Raw genomic sequence first — 19,044 nt, forward strand, 5'->3', positions numbered from 1 at the left:
TCACTGAGAGAGATGATAGGCTTTGAAATTCCTAGACAAGGAAGAGGGACTTAAAATATGTCCAAAAAGAGCAGGAAGTTACTTAGAGCTTTATCTCCCCCCCTCACGCCCCCCCCCCCAAAAAAAGAGATGGTTGTCTTACATTCATGGTGCCTTGAGGGTTCTCTCTGTGGTGGTTGGGGTATGAGGGGATGCATCTTCAGTTTGATTTGCTATGATGGTCTGAGATCCCTCTAGGTACCCACCTGACATTTCTGTATAATATTCTTCTGGTGGGGACAGTCGGTGTAGTAGGAAGAATTTCCCTCTTACCCAGAAGCTAAGAAGGAAGGAGCAGTCAGAGGAAATTTCCCGGCTGCAGCCTCTCTGCAACAGGAAGGCAGGGTTGGCCACCCCCAGGGGGTGGTGTGTGGGGAGGCCCAGGGACAAGGGAGAAGGGGGCCTGTGGGTGTGTGGCGCCCTCCCTCCCGCACTGCTTTAGAAAGAGACCTCCTCCTAACAGGGACCCCTCTGTTGTTGTGGCTCAGAGCTCCACTTGAGAAGCATAGTTTCCCAGTGATGCCACTGGATTCCTGATGTGTGACACTGCAGGGCAACATGGTGAAGGGTACTGTTGACTGCATTGGGGCCCCAGACAGGGACACCATTGTGAGTCACATTTAACATGTGAGTTCCCCTTTCCCATGACTGGAGCTATTCTTAGTGCTAGTCTCTGCTCCCGGGGATGAAGGTCACTAGGACCACTGTCCATTTGGGTAGGTGGATGGGGCCGGGTCCAGGGATGAGGGGGAGGTGCAGGACAAATGGAGGAAGAAGATTTATAATTTTAGAGTATGTTGGAGCAAGGGCAGGGATGAGCCCTTTGGCCCTGTGGATTTGAGTAGATCCACGCTCGGCAGTATAGAAATATCCAATGGGAGAATTGTCACGAAGAGTGCAAGGCTCATTCATTGTTTCCATGAGTCTGCGGCATAGACTTGGATGTGGCTGGCAGATGTTCAAAGCCAGTGTGCACTGCAGCCCCAGAGCTGCCTCCACACTGTCTCCACTTGGCCCTAATTTTCCCTCCTAGATCTGAAATGAGGGTGACACCTTGCTGTAGAAATAGCCTCCTATGTGGGACCATCCAGGGCACAGACTAGGCCTGAAGCCAGAATTCTTGCAGAGGTGCAGAGTTTGTAGCTGGGAGAACAATCCCAGGTCTTTCCTGTTTCTGTTGCTTTGCACCAGGGAAAGGGCATTTTAGGAGTCCAAAGGGACAAAAGGGGAAGGGAAAGGGGAGGGGAAGGTTGGGGAGGGATCACATTCCTCTTCTTTGGTGCAACAACCTGGGCTTTCTGAAGAGTGAGAGCACCTGGGTACTTATCAGCCTGGGGTGCTTATCAGCCCAGGGAGCTTAGAGGGGCAGGGACTTGGGCTGACATTGCCATTGTGTTGACTTTCCTACTGTGAAGCTAACCAAAGACATTTCTTACCATTCAAGTTCCTGTATTTTCCTTTTCCTATTTACCTCCCTTATTCCCTTTGGTGTAAATAGAAAAAAAAAAAAAGAGTTTGAGAGATAGGATTTGGAACTTGGGCTCCCAGATTTAACATTTGTTTATTCCTTTTGGACATAAGATTATTCACAGTGAGGAAAAAAAAAAAAAAAAAAAAAAAAAAAAACTTCAGACAAGGACTCACCCTGTTCACTGGCCATATTCACAGACATCAGGGGTCAGATACATACAGAGAAAGGGCTAGAGCAAAGGAATTCTTGACATTTCAGTTCTAGAAGTGGCACTGGAGGAAAACAGCAGTGATAATTCTGAGATTCTCCTGTCTGAGCTGAGCTGATATAAACTGAAGTCCCTTTCTTGGCCTTGTGGGTGTGAGTCTCAAGGACAGGAGACTATGCTTTATTTACTCTTGGGCTGTCCTCTCTGGGACCTGCAGGTGTGCTTGCTGCTCCCTGCCTCTAGCCAGGACCACCAGGTTTCTCCATCTTCTCATCCCTTTCCTCAGCCTGGTATCTGAGCTCTTTCCACTCAGAGATATTAAGACAGTGAGAAAAGTCCTGAGGTAAGTTAGTAGGAGGGAGAAATAGTGACATAACATAAGCTTGCCATCACAAGGTGACCTGATGAATTGGGCTGGAAACATCTCCAGTGAGGGTAAATACCAAGGCTAGGAGACAGCAGTATGGCTGGCCAACTAGTGTTCCGCCACTATTGTGAGAGGTGGGGAAGAGATTTTTTTTTTTTTTTAAACTAGAGCTTTTTATACTTTTCTCAACTGCAACCAGATGGGCAGTTGAGATACCAGGCTTTTTTGATCTTGTCTAGGGGTACCATAGTGTTAGAATGAAGAATCTAGAGGCCAGACCACCTGGGTTCCAGTCTTAGCTACTCCACTTGTGATCTGAATGTCTTTGTACAAGTTGGAGAGCCCCGCGGTGCCCCAGTTTTCTTTGCTGTTAAAGTGGTAGAAACAAATAGAATAACCACAGCACCCCGCCTCCTGGAGTTATTGTGAGGGATCATGAGATACCTGTAAAGTATTGCTCAGTTGTATGTATAGAGGGTGCACAATGAATCATGGCCCATCTAGTTCTTTTCTTTGCCAGGAGTTTTAGAGAAAACCCCCACCCCCAAATATCTAAGGTCTGTACCATTTACATAGGAGTATTCACATTTCAGAACTTTGGGATGGTTGATTTTTCTGTTTCTGTTTCTTTCCAGGGTTCTTATTGAATGTCCATAGTCACTATGAACTTCATCAGAAAACTTGTACTGTTCAGGGCTTCTTGCAGTTGCATTTCTTAAGAGCAATTTGCTTTCTTCTCACCTGGGCCCACTAGAATGGCTTCTCAGTGGATTCCCCGTCTAGTGTCGTGTTTAGTTTTGTGAGCTCAGGCAGGGAGCAGCAGTAGCTGCCAACATTACTCAACTCGCAAGAAGTCTCCAAGAAATCTGAGGTGTGTACAAAATAGTTTTTTAACAATAGGTGGACACAGGAAGCAAATGCTCCACCAATCTAGCTCTCTGTGCTGTTTCTTTGAGTGGTCATTTATTTTGGAGGTATTCACCAAATCCTTTTATTCTCAAATATGTGTAAGGTAATTTCTGCAAGATGGTTTTAAAGAACTAGAGGTGTATTCTCAGAAAGATGAAGTAGAGCTATTTCACATTCCATGTTTAGCTTGGGTATGCTGAGGAAGGGGACCTGGAAACCACCATTAGGAAGTAGTTACTGAATGAAGGTTTCCTTTGGCTCTAGGATGACAATGCACATCAGTAGCTGTTTCCTCCTATGGGGTCAGAGGAGGTTGCCTTGGTGCTTTGAGTCTGACCTTGGAGCAAAGTCACATTGCTCTTCTGAGCACCCTTTGCTGTGCCAATAGAGAAGAAAATGTAAGAGCATTTGTGGCCAGTTCCCAGCAGGGAGGTGGAAAATAGATTTTAGGAACAAGTAAAATTATGTGTGGTAAGGTGCCTTGAAGGAGTAAAAGATAGAATAAGGAACTGCTCTTATAAACGTAAAGGGAATATTTTAAGATGAAGAGGAATCCTAAAAATTATTTCCTGTTGCATCAGATATATTTGAAGGGTTAGAGCCTTAGAAAATCAAGTTTCCTCATGAAATGGGGAATCCCAGACCTCATTTACACAATGGGCTATTCCCAGTCCCCTCTGCTCAGATTGGCTCTGAGATGACCTCATAGGCAGTGCAGACATGTAACAAGCAATGTAGGCGACTGGACCCTGTGTTGTCCGTCCAGCAACACCCATAAATTAGATGAGAACCGCTGGCAGCACAGTCATTTCAGAATAAAAGGTATCCTAAAACGAAGACTAAGTGACATAAATTTTTAGCATAGGAAATTTATTGTAAGAGTATACCAGGCCTTCCAGAATAAACTCTTGGCAGTGTGGATGGCTGAGATGAGAGAGGGAGAGAGAGATGGGGAGAGTGTTCGGATACATGAACCTATGAAGACAGTCTGAGACAGTCCTCACCCAACCCCTGGGGACTCCTTGGGTGGCACGTTAATTCCTCAAATAGCGATGATGCATTCCGTTCTGGGTGCTTGCAGTTGCATTTCTTAAGTGGCCTGGGAGGGTGGAGTAATGGTAGAGAGGAATATTATAACTGAAGGACACCCAACATCTGTTTCCTTACAAGAGGAAGAAAGTGATCCTCTTTGTTTACGAATCAGGGGTCAGAGGATCACTGTGGCAGAGGCGTGCTCATGAGCTGTGACGTCTGCTGGGGTTGGCAAAGACATGCCTACCTGAATACCTTTCTTACTTCTTAAGGCAAACATAATACTTAGGTTTTGATGGCACAAGGGATTATGTTTCCTTAGATATCTTAGAAGAAGACAGGAGCCACATTTCTTTCTAGAGTTTGCGTAGCAATAAAAATGGATTGATCTTAAATCAGTCAAAATAAGGCAATTAATATATTTTCTCTTTCTTCCTTTCTTTGAAGATCTTCACCTTTTCCTTCTGTCTGGGCTCTGAGTACTTTCTCCAACATTTGCCCTGTAGGTTGCCTTCCTTTCTCCTGGCTGAATGGACTGGGAGAGGGGAGATGGGGGAATTCCGTGTAATGGGACTGCTTGCCCAGAGCACTGAGTATGTGGTGTAATGATTCACTGTGCCTTGTGTTTCTAGGCAGTGGACCGATCCAGCTGTGGCAGTTTCTTCTGGAATTACTCACTGATAAATCCTGTCAGTCTTTTATCAGCTGGACAGGAGATGGCTGGGAATTCAAGCTTTCTGACCCAGATGAGGTAAGAAAGAAGTGACCTGCGAGGCCTGGATTGAGGAGGAATGAGAGAGGGAACCCTGAGAAGGGGCTGTGAGATCTAGGTGATATTTCCTAGGATCGCAATTGCAGCTCTGCTCCTTGCTACTTGTATGACTTTGAGCAAGTGATGCAACCTGCCCAAGCCTTAGTTTCATTGTTGGGAAAGCAGAAAGATAACTTCTAGAGTTCTGTAATACAGAAGGATTAGTTTCATTGTTGGGAAAGCAGAAAACATCCACAGTGCCCATTTGTTTTCCAGGATTAACTGATGTACACTTGAAGAGCCTGGCACATAGTAGGCCCTTTGTCAACAAAATTGCCTTCCCTGACCTTGTCCTCTTCCTAGCACAGTGGCTTTGTGGATGGTAGGGGCCAGACAGTTCAAGAGGCCTTGGGAGACTGGTGCAGCTGTTCATTCATTCATTCTTTCATTACATAAATGCTTATTGAGGGGTTGATCTGTGTCATGCCCAATTTCCATGATAAAAAACAATGAACAACAGAGACAAGATCTCTGTTCTGGGCAGACATGAGAAAATATTTGTGCTCTAGTATAGAAAAAATGCTTCCTGCTATTGAAGGTAGGTAGGATTGAAGCTCAGATCCTCCCTTTCATATACCCCCAATATATTTTATGCTTTCTAAGCAAGAAAATTCTAAGAATAAGGGGAAAGAAGAGTCTATATTGTGGTTCTTCTTTTTTCCCTAAATCAGAAAGTGTAGCTCAGTTACCTAGGAGTTCAAGGTCACTGCTTTTTCATCAACTTAAATAGTTAACTTTCCTACTGTCCCTACCTAACCCTGGAGAACTAAAGTTCAGAATTGTGTAATTTGCAGCAATGTGAATGGAACTAGCAGTCATAATATTAATGAAATCAGTCAGGCAAGGAAAGACAAATGCTGCATGTTCTCACATGTGGAAGACTACAAAGTTGATCTCATAGAAGTAGACATTAGGGCTGAGGAGGTAGTGGTAGAGCACTTGTCTAGCATGCATGAGGCTCTGGATTCAACTCCCAGTACCATAAAAAAAAAAAAAAAGAAGAAGAAAGAAAATAAAATGAAGTGGGCAGTGAAGATGGTTGCTGAAGCCTAGGATGGAGTCAGGGGATGAGGTGGAGAGAGGATGGTTAATGAGCACACAGAAGGATGAGTGAGGTTGACAACAATTAATTGAAATAGGTAGTAGAGAGAATTTGGCCCCATAGAAAATACTCATACCTGTCTCAGGTGGTAGACATGCCAGTTACCTTGATCATTACATGTTGTGTACATGTATCCAAAGTTACATTGAACCCCATAAATGTTATCATGTGTCAATTAAAGTAAGAATTTATTTTAAAAAAAGAAAAATGAAATTCAGAGGAGATAGTTCAGAAAAATATCTTCTATATGTCCATGAATCTCATCTTATTTGAACATCACAGGCCATCATGAATGGGCATAGATATAATAAACATATTTTGAAGTTATCCTATAGCTTTATACCCACTCCTCCTCTTAAATTTTTTTTTTCAATTTTTATTTTTTTAAATTTCAGGTGGCCAGGAGATGGGGAAAGAGAAAAAACAAACCCAAGATGAACTACGAGAAACTGAGCCGTGGCCTTCGCTACTATTATGACAAAAACATCATCCACAAGACGGCGGGTAAACGCTACGTATACCGCTTTGTGTGTGATCTGCAGAGCCTGCTGGGATACACCCCTGAGGAACTCCACGCCATGCTGGATGTCAAGCCGGATGCCGACGAGTGATGGACCAGGAAGGGACTGGAGGACCCTGCTGACACCTTGCAAAGAACAACCACTTTGGTTGGACTCCTATTTTTTAATTGTTATTCTATTTTTTATTTTCCAGAACTCATTTTTTTTTACATTCAGGGGTGGGAATTAAGGGAGCTGCAGCTGTAATCCATTGTACGTGGTCACAAAGGGAAAGCCAGGACTTGTGGGGTGGGTGGGGCAAGACATTCTTGAGTAAATATTCAGGACAGAAAGAAGGGTCTTTTTAGAAGCTTGAAGGATCTGAGTTAAAGGAGGAAGAGACTGACATGTCCAGTATTTTTTTTTTTTTTTACTTCACCTATGGAAAAAAATGCATCTTGAATTTTAACAGACCTAATAGAAAGAGAAATTGTCATATCCAGAGTCATGAGACTAATGAAAGGCAGTTGGGTTACTTTTGTTTTTAAATCTGGGAGGGGAAAAAAAGGAGGGGGGATAAAAACATTTTCTTTGGGGGATGCACTAAAAACCAAGAATTTTACCTTTCACTCTACTTTTTGAAATAGAGATGGACTTCAGTGGGGGAGGGGGCCAAAACTGTTTTTGCGTTAAAATTGATTTTATTAAATTTTGTGCCAGTATTTTTTTTTTCCTAAAAAATCGTCTTAAGCTCTAAGGTGGTCTCAGTATTGCAGTATCACACAAGTTTGTTCTTATTTGCTGACTGAGGATTTTGTCATAATGAAAGAAAACTGTTTATATAGACCCCATTGGAAAAGTGAAGCTCTGTCACTGAGATCAGGGATCCCAAATTCATGTGACTTATATATGAAGGAAATATTAATGCTGATTTGGGTACAGGAGAACTGCACATGTGAACTTCATGGATAATTTAAAAATAATTATCACACCCCTTTACTTAGTTTGTCACTATTGAAGTCTCGGGTTTGGACTTAATGTTCAGCTAATAAGCATTAAGTCTTTGAACTGAATGTATTTTGCAGTCCTGGTTTTAGACTATAATCAATGTTGGCACGCTATTGAAGTTGGGGAAAGGAAATCAAAGAGGGAAGATGAACTGGGTTCTTGAGTCAGTCTCTATCTGTAACATAAGTGACTTAGAGTAGAAGCTGTATGCATGGGCATTACCCTTCTAGTCTTAAAAAGTAAGTCCTAAAATGCATGTCATTCCAAATCAACACTTTATAATTTATCCTTTATGTTTTCTTTTCCCAGAATCCCCACATTTATTGCCCCCCTATCCCACTCTGTTATTCAGTAGGCAGAATGTACAGCTTTCTGATAAGTGAGTGAAAGAGTAACTTCAGACACAAAGAGTGTAGTCTTGCTGAGTTTTAGAGGCCATGGAAGTTAAGAGAGCATTTCTGTAAAATGTGACTTGGCTGTCTCGGAAGAGATGTACAGGCTTTCCTTTGAAGAACCGAAGCTAGTCAGGTAGGATGTCAGGTGAGACCGAGCACACAGAGGACAGGAAGGACCTGGATGGTGTTAGGGCCTCGTGCTTGAATCTCTTGTCTTGGTAGAGGGTAGGTGAAGGTTCACTGCAGAAGGGAGGGATGACTTGAAGGCAGAAGGAACAAGGAGCTTGAGTGAAGAAAATAAGGTGGTCCATGAGATTTGAATTTATTTTTAGTTCTCCCGAAGTTTAAACACAAACACAGTCAACCGTGGCAGTCATCTTTCTGCTGGTTGTGAGGAGGGGCTCTGAAAATGAGGTTTGGGGGCAAAAACCAACCTTTAACTGGGGAGGAAATGTGCCTGATATAATTGGAATTCCTCCCACTTTTTACACCCCAGTTAAAAGGATGACAGCGGACTTCCATGAATAAGAGAGAGAAACAATTAAGATGAGCTTCTCAGGGCTGGTCCCTTTCGGGACTTAGCTAAGAAACTGGAAGCACTAACTACCTTCTAGCATATCTTCATGAAAGTTGATTGCTGACTCCCAGATCCCCTTACAGACCCTAAATTTTCAGGAAAGAAGCTCTGTGATCCATGAGTATCCTCATACTGATCGATTGGACCATCCACACTCAAAGTAAAGGCAGAATTGTCCCAGCTATGTATTTTGATCTTACGGATGCAGGTGCCTTAATGAAGCTCTCAAAATATGTTTGGAGCTGCTCAGGGAGTGTTAGGTGGAACCATTTGGACTACATTGTTTTCTTTTAGATTATGTGATCTTTGTTGGGCACTGGCAAAGTGTGTGTATGTGTTTGTGTGTGTGCGCGTGCTCATGTGTGTCTGCAGACATGCAAAACTGCGGCCGAACTAATACCTAGGTTTTGTAGTTAAGTCTTTCCACATGTTGATAATGGGTGGGAGTAGAACCAAGGCCAGGTATTGGTCATTGCTTGCTATTTGCAACCAGGCATAAAATCACTTTCTCAAGTCATCAGCCTTTTCTATGAAATTGATGCTGAAAACTCCCCTGCTGAATCTGTGTAACACCTGCAATCCCAATAGCAGATAAGATGTAAGTGCCTCCTAGCGCTCCCCAGCCAGCTTCTTTACTAAGATGCCCTTTCTCTAGGGCCACTGTTTTCTGGATTTGTAGATAGTATATTAGTTCAGACAGCTTTGTCCATCTGGCCAGATGCTTTCTCCCCTCTTGTCCAAAGGCCAGAGACCATCCCAGGAAGAGTGGTGGGTGGTTTATACACTGGAAATGTAGCAGCATTTTTGCATTTATGCTTTTTAAAAACACGTTAACTTCAGAGGAAGGACGGGCAAATCTGGTCTCACTGGGTGAAACCCTTATTTTCTTGGAAATGCCTTAACCAATGTGGGTTTTGGTTTTGGGCTCAAGAGTCACCTGCGTTCCCTTCTCCATTCAAGGAAGGGATGTCCCTACATGGAGCCCTGATTTTGTGCCCAAGAGGATTGATGGTAGCATTCAAAGATCAGAGGCGCTCTTCCTCACTTTGGAGATGAACACTCTGGGTTTTAAAGCATTAACCTGCCTAACTTTCATGGTGAAAAATACACCTCTTTTCTAGTCATGCTGTGCATGTTGCTTTCTCTGTTGGGGTCTATATAAATTTGTTGAACTCTTATCTACATTCCAAAGAAGTTTCAAGGAACCATAAATATATGTATACATATACATATATGGAATATATATATATTAAAATAAAATTATCTCTATCAGGAATACTGCCTCAGTTATTGAACTTTTTTTAAAGAAAACTTTTTTTTTTAAAGCTGAGAAGTATTGGGGTGAAAAAGATGTTATATTGTGTTTGACTATTTTCCAACTTGTATTTTCATATAATTTATATTTTTTAAATGTCAAAAATTTAAAAGCAAGATAAAAAAAAGAAGGAAAAGCAGGTGCTTTTTAAAAATCAGAACTGAGGTAGCTTAGAGATGTAGCGATGTAAGTGTCTATGTGTTTTTTTTTTTTTAATGCAAAAAAAAAAAAATTCTTACCGGGGAGTTTTTTTGTTTGTTTATTTTAGTAGCTGATGCTGGCACATCATTTTGCTGGAGAGTTTTTTATATACTGTAGCCTGATTTCATATTGTATTTTAAACTGTGTGAAATTAAAAACAAAGAAATTCATTCATAATGATGTGGTTTTGGCTTGATTCTTTCTTGTCTGGATCATGTGGTAAAACAGGACAGATTAACCAGCTAGAGACACACAAGAAGAAGTGCCATCCAGTTTTTCGATCCCACTAGTTCAGGACCATGTTAATAAAGATTTCTTAATAAAGGGTGAACTGTCACAGGAATACAGGGAGGTCATCCAGCTTCCTGATTATTGAATATGTTGTGTCACCCTTTATGGAATGTCCTTGGCCTTGTCATACGTTATTCATGTCTGAAAGACTAAGCCACATGAAGAAAAATTTCAATGACTCAACAGGTGGACATTTGATTTCAGCTAGGTGCAGTTCCTGATGTGAATATGGAAAGACGAACACTTTAGATGCTCTGAACAAGGAGCATTATTTTTGTTTCTTCTTCTGGTGGTAGCTTTGCTCTGAAGCAATTTGGGCTCCTCTCACCTATTCCTTTGGTCCTATTTCATTAGGACTGATAAGATCTGTCAGAACCCCCAGCAATCCAAGTCATAAATAAAACGTGTATTTATAAGAGCTACAGAGAGGGGTGCTTAGGAATGCAATCTGCATGGTGCCTTAGCCTTGTTGTTGAAACTGTAGAAGGTGGATGTTTTTAATTAACACCAACATTTGCAACATGAATCCCAACTCACAGCTGGAAAGAGAATTTTTGCTGAATTGTTCACAAAGAGAGCTCTGTTTTTGGAAAGTCTTTCTTTTCAGTCCTGGAGCTTGAGGTTTGCTGAGTACACGTTAAACACAGACTGTGTGGTCTAGTGGTCAGCGAGCCCAACTGGCTGTAAGGAGGGCTCTGCGACCTAAATCCCAGTGAGGCCACCACCACTCACTGGGAGATTTTGAGAAAACAGTTTGAAGTCCTTATATGTTTTAGTTTTCAGCTGAAAACCTGGGCAAAGCCACAACTCCTAAGGCAACCTGTGGCCACATGAGAACTCTTTTCCCCCTGAATAAGTAGTTCATAGCTTTCTGCCTCAGTCAAGGTTTTGGTCAGAGAGCTTTCCTTCAGTGCCAAGTTGGCATTAGCCCTCAGAGAAACTGACTTAATACTGAACAGGGTACAAGATTAAGATGTAGTTGAACAAAATCAGTTTAGGTCTCTTTCTCCAACTGGTTCTGATGGGGAACTCCAAAGAAACAGCTTGGTGACCTGTCTTTGTGATATTGCCAAGACCCCCATATTGAAGCTGTTAGTAAGGAGGAAGCTAAATGAGAGCAGCATCTTCAACAACAATGGTAGGATTTTGGCAGACAGGATAGGGTGAGGGGAAGAGACCTAGGGAGTCATTCAAAAGGAGGTGATGGTCAAAATCTATAGATTTCACATGCTTTCTGGAGGTTATAGAATAAGAAAATTGGCCAAGTCTGACTCTGCTGACACAGATTTGGAGAAAACTCTAAAATCAAAGCTCTCCTCCATCACAATTGAGCAACTGAGTTGTATTAGTCCATTTCTGTTGAATAATATATAAAGAGGTTTAATAATATATAAAGTAAAGAGGTTTATATATAAAGTATATAACATATAAAGTAAAGAGGTTTATTTGGCTCATAGTTTTGGAGGCCAACAATCAAGATTGGCAATCCCATCTGAGAGTCTCATGGCAGGAGGATGCGCAAGAGGATAACTCCCATGATTAGAGAGGAAGCCAGAGGGATTCAGGGACAGATGAAAGAACTAACACATTTCTTGAGATCAGCGATAATACCTTCCTAGGGCAATGCCCCATGGTCTAATATAACCTCCATCTAGGCCTGACCTCTTAAAAACATTCTGCTACATCAACATCACCACACTAGGGACTCAGGTTCCAATACAGGGTCACACTCAAACCATATCTGAATCATAGCAAGAAATTTTTAGTATCATTGAAATGTAATTATTTCACTCTGAAAAGGAGGAAGATTGTGACTTGTGTTTTGGGTAAACGAAGGAGGTAATGTAAACTAGAAGTGGCACACTGACTGATGGCATGACAGATGCTGTGCTTGGCCTGAACAATGTGAGAGCCCACTCCCCAGCCCAAGTGAATCATGTGCTCTATCTAGCAGGGTAATGGAACAGTTTTTGAATTCTGACATTCCTTTATAGAATACCCATGAGCATGGAGTAAGCAGCCCTCTCTAGATGAACAAGAATCTCCCGTGTCATCACTAGTAGGCCAGTTCCACACATTTACATTCCTGCCTACTCCCTAAGGACTTTGAGTTTGTGTCCCTTGTTGCAGATGTCTATCCACAGTCCATGTTTGCTTGGCATGAAACACATTTAACTCTAGAAGCTACAGTGGAAGAGAGTACATGAGGTCATCAGGGTCATCAGAGAACCATCTGACTCCTAAGCCCTCATTCTGTCACTCCATGTTGCCACCACAGGAAGGTCTCCATTGATGATGCTGGCTGTGGCTCCCCATGTGTGGGACCCATGGCCCTGATTACCAAGAGATACACTGCATACACCAAACATGAGACAAGGACAAAGTCTTTTAGCAAGGATGCTTTTCCACCACATCCCCAGGCCTAGTTTGTATTTTATTTAGAGTGAGTCTCACTGAGTTGCATAGCACCTTGCTTTTGCTGAGGCTGGCTTTGAACTTGTGATCCATCTACCTCAGCCTCCCAAGCTGCTGGGATTACAGGTGTGTGCCCAGCTCCTAAGTCCTTCTGACCTCTTCTTTTCCCCAGTGGCTGCCTGGCAGTGGTTTGTGATGGGCTCCCAGTTGTACAGAAGTTCTTCTCCAGTGCAGATACAGACATACCTGAACCCCCTTGTAGGCGGTTTGAGAACCTTGCCCTGGCCATCTGGGTATATATGTTGGTCTACTTTTCTTGACTATGACCAAAATACCTAACAAGAACAACCTAGAGGAGAAAGAGTTTGTTTTGGCTCACAGTTTCAGAGGTTCAGTCTCTGGCTGATTCCATTGCTCTGGGATCACGATGAGGCAGAACATCACGGCAGAAGAGAGCTTAGCAGAGGAGCTCATAGCTGCCAAGATTCAGAGGGAGAGAGAGAGGGAAAGGAACCACAAGGAAGACAGCCCTTCCAGGGCACACCCCCAGGAATATACCTCCCCCAGCCATGCCCCACCTACCTACAGTTAACAATTCCACTTTCTCCACTCAAACTAGGATGGACTGATCAGGTTACAGCTCTCACAATCCAGTCCTTCCCCCTCTGAATATTTGTGCATTAACACAGGAGTTTTGGAGGGCAACTCATATCCAAACCATAACAGCATACCATGTTGATTTAGCTTGCTGCTGGTTGTTTGCTACTCTGTGAGATCCACCCAAACTGTGAGAATCCTCACCAAAGAACAATAAATAACAGAAGGGATGACCATTTTCCTGGCACGTTTGCAATGAGGCAGAGATTTAAGGATGCTAATTAAAGTAGGTGTTGATCCATTGGTGAAAATTTTTAAGTTGAGGGGAAAAAAAAGCATTAATTGAGAATTTAGAATTCCAAATTAGGGTTGAGGTGGATCTGGCCTTAGTGCCCTTTGGTCAGTACCATTTCCTGTTTTACTCACTGTCCCCATCCCTTTCCCCTTTTCCATTTTCCTGGCAAATACATCTGTCCTGGGAAAACTAGTCTCATTCAGTTGCCTGGCGTATCTCAATGTGCTGACGTCCAAAGTAATGATAGGGATGATCATCTGCTCATAGCAACAGTCGGAAATCAACAATGACCTGGTCTTGTGATATGATCCACAATCCCCAAAGCCTGTTTGAGTTTACAAGCCTATCTCTAATCTCTTGTCCCTGCCATTCAGGCTTTAGTGCTCTCTCAGCCCCAGTGTTTGTACAGAGCTTTGATGTCAGGTCAGCTGTGGTCCCTCCATGTGATAGGACATAGAGGAGCAAGGGAGATTTCAGCAGCCACTTGTGGGAATTGCTAAGAACAAGAGATAGCCACTATCTTTCCTCTGCATACTCCACACTATCAGCCTGAGCCACTGATTCTGAGCAGTAGCAGGCTATTTTTAACCTTCTTATAGGCACACCTGAAATTTCAGCTATGACTTTCCTTGAACCCTCAGGGTCTATCCCCCAGATGTGCCTGGTAATGATTAAGGGTCTAGAGATTCTGGAAGAAGTGGCAAAGGCTTCACAAGCAAGGGATTCTCATGATGACTGCTCTCTTTGGTCTGGGATTCTTGATTTCCAGGCAAGAATATTCCAAACTTTAGAAGGACAGATGTGACTGGAAGATTCTGAACAGCCTTGGAAATTGTGTAGAATCCATAAGAAATGGTTGTGGTCCTCACACCTCTCAAGAGAGGGCAAGTTCAAAATTCTAATGGTGATTGAACCGGGGAACCCTTCTCTCTGCCCATCTATTCCTCAGGTAGATCAATTTTGTTCTATTTGTTTTGGCTTCCATAGCAATAAGAATGTTTACAAATACAGTACAGCCAATGTACTTTTAATTTGCCACTAGTACACATCAGAAGAAAGAAAGAAGGAAAGAAAGAAAGAAAGAAAGAAAGAAAAGAAAAGAAAAGAAAAGAAAAGAAAAGAAAAGAAAAGAAAAGATAGAGGCAATTATCAGTGTGGCCAATGTTTGGGGGTAATGGATATTTTATTCTGTTTTCTTGATGGTCAAATTTTCATGATGGTACCACAGAGATATGCACTGGAGCCCAAGAGGATTTAAAGTATTCTCTTCAATACTGACCATGGAGCACTGGAGAGTATGGACTCTTCAGGATAGGGCTTGGAAGCTGTATTGACTCTAGGCACAGGCTCTTGCACAGGAGCAAGTAGGGGGCCATAACATGCATTATGATGACACATGTTAACTGCTCTTGAAATCCCATATCAGAACCCTTACCACAAATTCCAAACAGCCTTTCCTCTGCTACCACAGTAACAATCCCAAACCTGAAACCTAGGAGCATAAGAAAGGTGAATCCCTATGTGGTGGGAGGTCTTATATATCTTTGTTTGCAGAAACTGAAAATGCAGGGTTTCATTTCATGGGACTATAAGATGACATAACTAGAAGGTACCTGACATAATGACACCACCAAAGAAATTTATTCGGATAAGTAACACTTACTGAGCACCTACTATGGGTTTGGCATTTGGGTTGAATACTTTCTCAGGGAATTCATAAGAAAAAGATGTAAAACATATATATATATATATATATATATATATATATATATATATATATATGTTTTAAGTCTGCTTGTAGTAAGTTAAAGGTGATAGCCAAGTAAAGAGAGAGGTGCCATCCAGTGAGATGACACTGATTTGGCACTAGAAGAAAAGAAATCTAAAGGAATTTATGGCCAGAAGGTGAGTAGCAGCTAGGTAGATGGAAAGGAAAAGATTTTCAGATAGAGAAAAAGTATGTGCCGAACCTAGAGGTGAGCAATGTGTGGACTGAGAGATAAATGGAATGCTTTGTGGAGCTGGAGCACAGAGCAGGAGTAGGAGGACAGGGGAGAGAGAATGCACATGGAGATGGGAGCCTTCCCTGCAGGTGCCATGTGAAGCATAATGCAGAGTCCTGGAGAGCTCCCCCAGCTGAGTACATGACACCACTGTGCTTAGAAAACTCACTCTGGGTGCAGAGAACAGATGGGAGGGGACGAGGATGAGGGCAGGGAGTCCAGCTGGAAAACTGTTTCATTTGCTCTGAAGAATGCTACAAGAGAAGTAGCAGTGGGCACATCAGAAAGGTGTTTAGGTGCATAGTCACCAGCTGGTGTGGATGCGGGACAGGGCGGGGCGGGGAGGGGCACTGTACCAGGACCCTGACTGTGGGTGGTATGCAAAGAGGATGGTGATGATTCCCGACCTCGACTACAATGTCAGAGTATGGATTTTAGATCTAGGAAGAACCTTAGTGATAAAGTCTAAGGATAAGAGACTTTCGGTCACTTGTCTAAGTCACATTACTAAGTGGTGACAGACAAAAGTAGGGCTTTGGCTTACTTACTCCATGGCCAATGCTTTGTATCTAGAGAGAGCTGGGACTGACTTGTTCCTCCAAATACGATCAAGTTCTTCCTTTCTTGTCTCCCTCCATACCTGCTTCCCTCCTTCCTTCTCTCTTCCTCTTTGCTCCCTTCCTCTGAGGACAAGAGCTATTTAGCTTACAAATGGAAGTGACAGGCCTCCCTACATGACTGACACAGGCTGTCTCTTCTCCTCAGTGTGCTAATCTCTCCCTGGAGCCCTAGACACCTTGCCTCACCCCAAGCTGTAATTGAAGGAAAAAGAGAAGATGTTCCTTTCCCAGTACCGGCTGCTGCTCTGAGAGCTGCTAACCCTCATTTTCCAAGTGAACCTTGAGCATTATTCTCACAATCCTTTTTGAGACATAGGAAAGAGCTGGTGTCTCTTTGCCCAGTATTATTGTATCTTCCAACCCCAACTTTGTATCTGGGTCTCACACCCCTTCTCCTAGTCTCAGAGCCTCCGGCTTTTTAAAAACTGCTTTCTATAGCCCTTGGTGATTCTTCCTCTCTCTTTAAATCTATTCCATTTATTCTCCATCCTGAGTTTCCTTCCTTTCCAGAGAAGAAATTTGATAAGTCAGTGAAAAGAGGGGGCGACATTTCCAAGTAAGGATTCTGAGGCCAGATTGCATGGTTTTAAATCCTGGCCTTGACTTTTGTAAGCTGTGTGAACTTGGATAAGTTAGTCATTCTGTCTATGCCTCAGTTTCCTCATCTGTGAAACGAGGATGAGAGTACGAAACCCATAGGCTTGATAAGATGATTGCCTGTTAATCTATATCAGGTCTGGACATATAGTGAGTACTATGTAAGTAGGAGCTATTAGTATATCTGAACTGTAGCTCAGAAAATTCTCTTCCTTGAGAATCATGTTTTCCCAGGGCTCCTGTAAGGAGACTTCAGCATTCAGGGTGAGGATTCTGGAGGGTCTGTCTGGAGGACAGAAGGTGCTTCCCACCTTCCCAGCTCTTGGACCAGGCCCTGGGTTCTGAGGCCTCCCGGCCTGCTGTGGGCTCTGCCTGCCCTTGCAGCTGCAGGTGGGCCCAGCAGCTGGCTCCCAGCATGGAAAGGCAAGGGCGGTTCTGCCAGCTCCAGGACTCAGCGTTTTCCACTACTTGTCGTTGTTTGTTTCCCTCCCTGGGCTCCCTCTGCTGAGCTGGGACTTCTGAATGATGTCCAACAGTAACGCTGGGCCTACCCGAAGTCCTCTCCCACTAGGAGCTCCACGCCTTCCTCTCGCCTCCTCCCATTGGCAGGCAGAAGGCAGCGGGCCTGGCTGGCTCATGCAGAAAGCTCACATACAAAGTGCCATTGTACGGGGTTGGTCTGTGGGAGACAAATGAAAGGGATTTCAAGATCAATAGCAAGTTATTTTTATCCATGGAAGGGCTGAAATGTCTTTATTTTCCATCTTGGAAAACAAACTTTAAGGGCTCATTGTGCTTCAACGGGTGTTTTCATTTACCCTGGTATTCAAAGATTTAGAAGGGAGGTTCGGAAAGACCCAGAACTGGAAAGGATGAAATCCAGAAAACCAGGTTGCTGCAGTCATCACATCCCTCCCCCCCCACCCCCCATGGGGAGCTGGGAAAGTGGGCCAGAGCCCAGGGCTGCTCTTAGCCAGGGCTCTGAGTGCCTTGTGTGGGACACCTTGGTGGGCACCTTCCTGCTCCCTCCCAACCACTTACACCCCTGGGCTTTCCTGGGCTGCTTTTGTCATCCAAACCCTAGATTTCTATGTCAGAGTGGGTCCACTCAGGCAGGGGTCTCCAAAGTTCCCATCCAGTGATTACACAGTAAAGCACAGGATAAGGAAGGAAACCATTAAAACTTTCATCCATAGTCACTGTAATGTAAAATGGGAAAGACATTTTTATTTACTCACGTGAATACACATATCAACAATGGTGCCCTCAGTAAGGCTTCGTTGGGTAATTTGCATGTATGCAAAGCACTATGTGGGAAAGTGGGAAATATGCATGTGTATGTGTGGGGGGAACATACACTGGTCTCCTTATTTCTTTTTTAGCATATGAAGGTATTTTAAGGTTCATATATGCCCATTGAGTGCTTTTACAAACCAAATTATGTAATTTTAATCAGATAACCCTCATGAAATGGACAGGTAGCTTACTGTGTCCTGCAATGAGACAATGGATTGTAAACAACATTCTGGAATAATCCAGGCTCAGGAAGACAAGAAAAAAGCCATATTACTTTTTCTAGTCTTGAAATAAATTGTTCTTATCAGCTGAGAGTTGAAATTAAGTTGATAATTATTTAATTTGATTTGGTAAAGTTTGGTCAAAGCACTTTCCAAATTATTGGGACTATATTAAATGTAGATTTACATTCATTGTCATTAATAATGATTGGTGCTCTGCGGTATTGTATTGTTAAAAAATGCTACCAGATATTAGCTGGTGCACATAATTTAAAAATAAATAAATACACATGTATTAAAGGTGTCTCTTAAAGATGTTTATTGACAAAAGTATACTATCAGGACAATTTTGAGAAGATTACCTTAAAGGAGTATTTGTTGAGGGCCAGCAAGATTTCTGATTCTTCTGAGAAAATCCCAACATTTGTGATCAGTAAAAATCAGTTTAAATTCTGGCTCTACCACTTAAAACAGAGTTTATATTCTCAGTTTATTAAGTGGCTTTGGGAAGACATAAAACTTCTCTGAGCTTCAGTTTCCTAAAAATGAAATAATGATACATATTTCCCAGGTCTGTCTTGAGGATCAACAGCATACTTCATGTTAAGTGCCTGAAACAGTTCTTGACATGCAGGAAATACTCAAGAACTATTCTGCCTTTCTTGTGTTCTCTTTGTTTCTGCTGGGAAGCTAGAGACCAACCGTCTTGAGATGGAATCCATTCTCTCCAAAAATCCTTCCACTGGCTTTAGGAGAGCATCCCATCAAGACTGG

The 19,044-nt window shown here is 42.8% G+C and overlaps 1 protein-coding gene across 5 annotated transcripts in view; it reads left to right on the top strand.

Moving 5' to 3' along the window:
* The window catches only part of ETS1 (ETS proto-oncogene 1, transcription factor), a 129,848-nt gene extending 119,736 nt beyond the window's left edge, over nucleotides 1-10,112 (top strand). For all 5 annotated transcript variants that reach the window (XM_081281028.1, XM_081281030.1, XM_081281029.1 and 2 more), the window contains 2 exons: nucleotides 4,659-4,777; nucleotides 6,335-10,112. In XM_081281028.1, the coding sequence (XP_081137154.1) occupies nucleotides 4,659-4,777; nucleotides 6,335-6,550 (335 nt within the window). In that variant the 3' untranslated portion in view covers nucleotides 6,551-10,112. The remainder of the gene's footprint in view (nucleotides 1-4,658; nucleotides 4,778-6,334) is intronic.
* The last annotated feature ends 8,932 nt before the right edge of the window (nucleotides 10,113-19,044 follow it).

Source organism: Spermophilus citellus, assembly GCF_964194105.1.
Source record: "Spermophilus citellus genome assembly, chromosome: 2".
NCBI classification, from domain to species: Eukaryota; Metazoa; Chordata; class Mammalia; order Rodentia; family Sciuridae; genus Spermophilus; species Spermophilus citellus.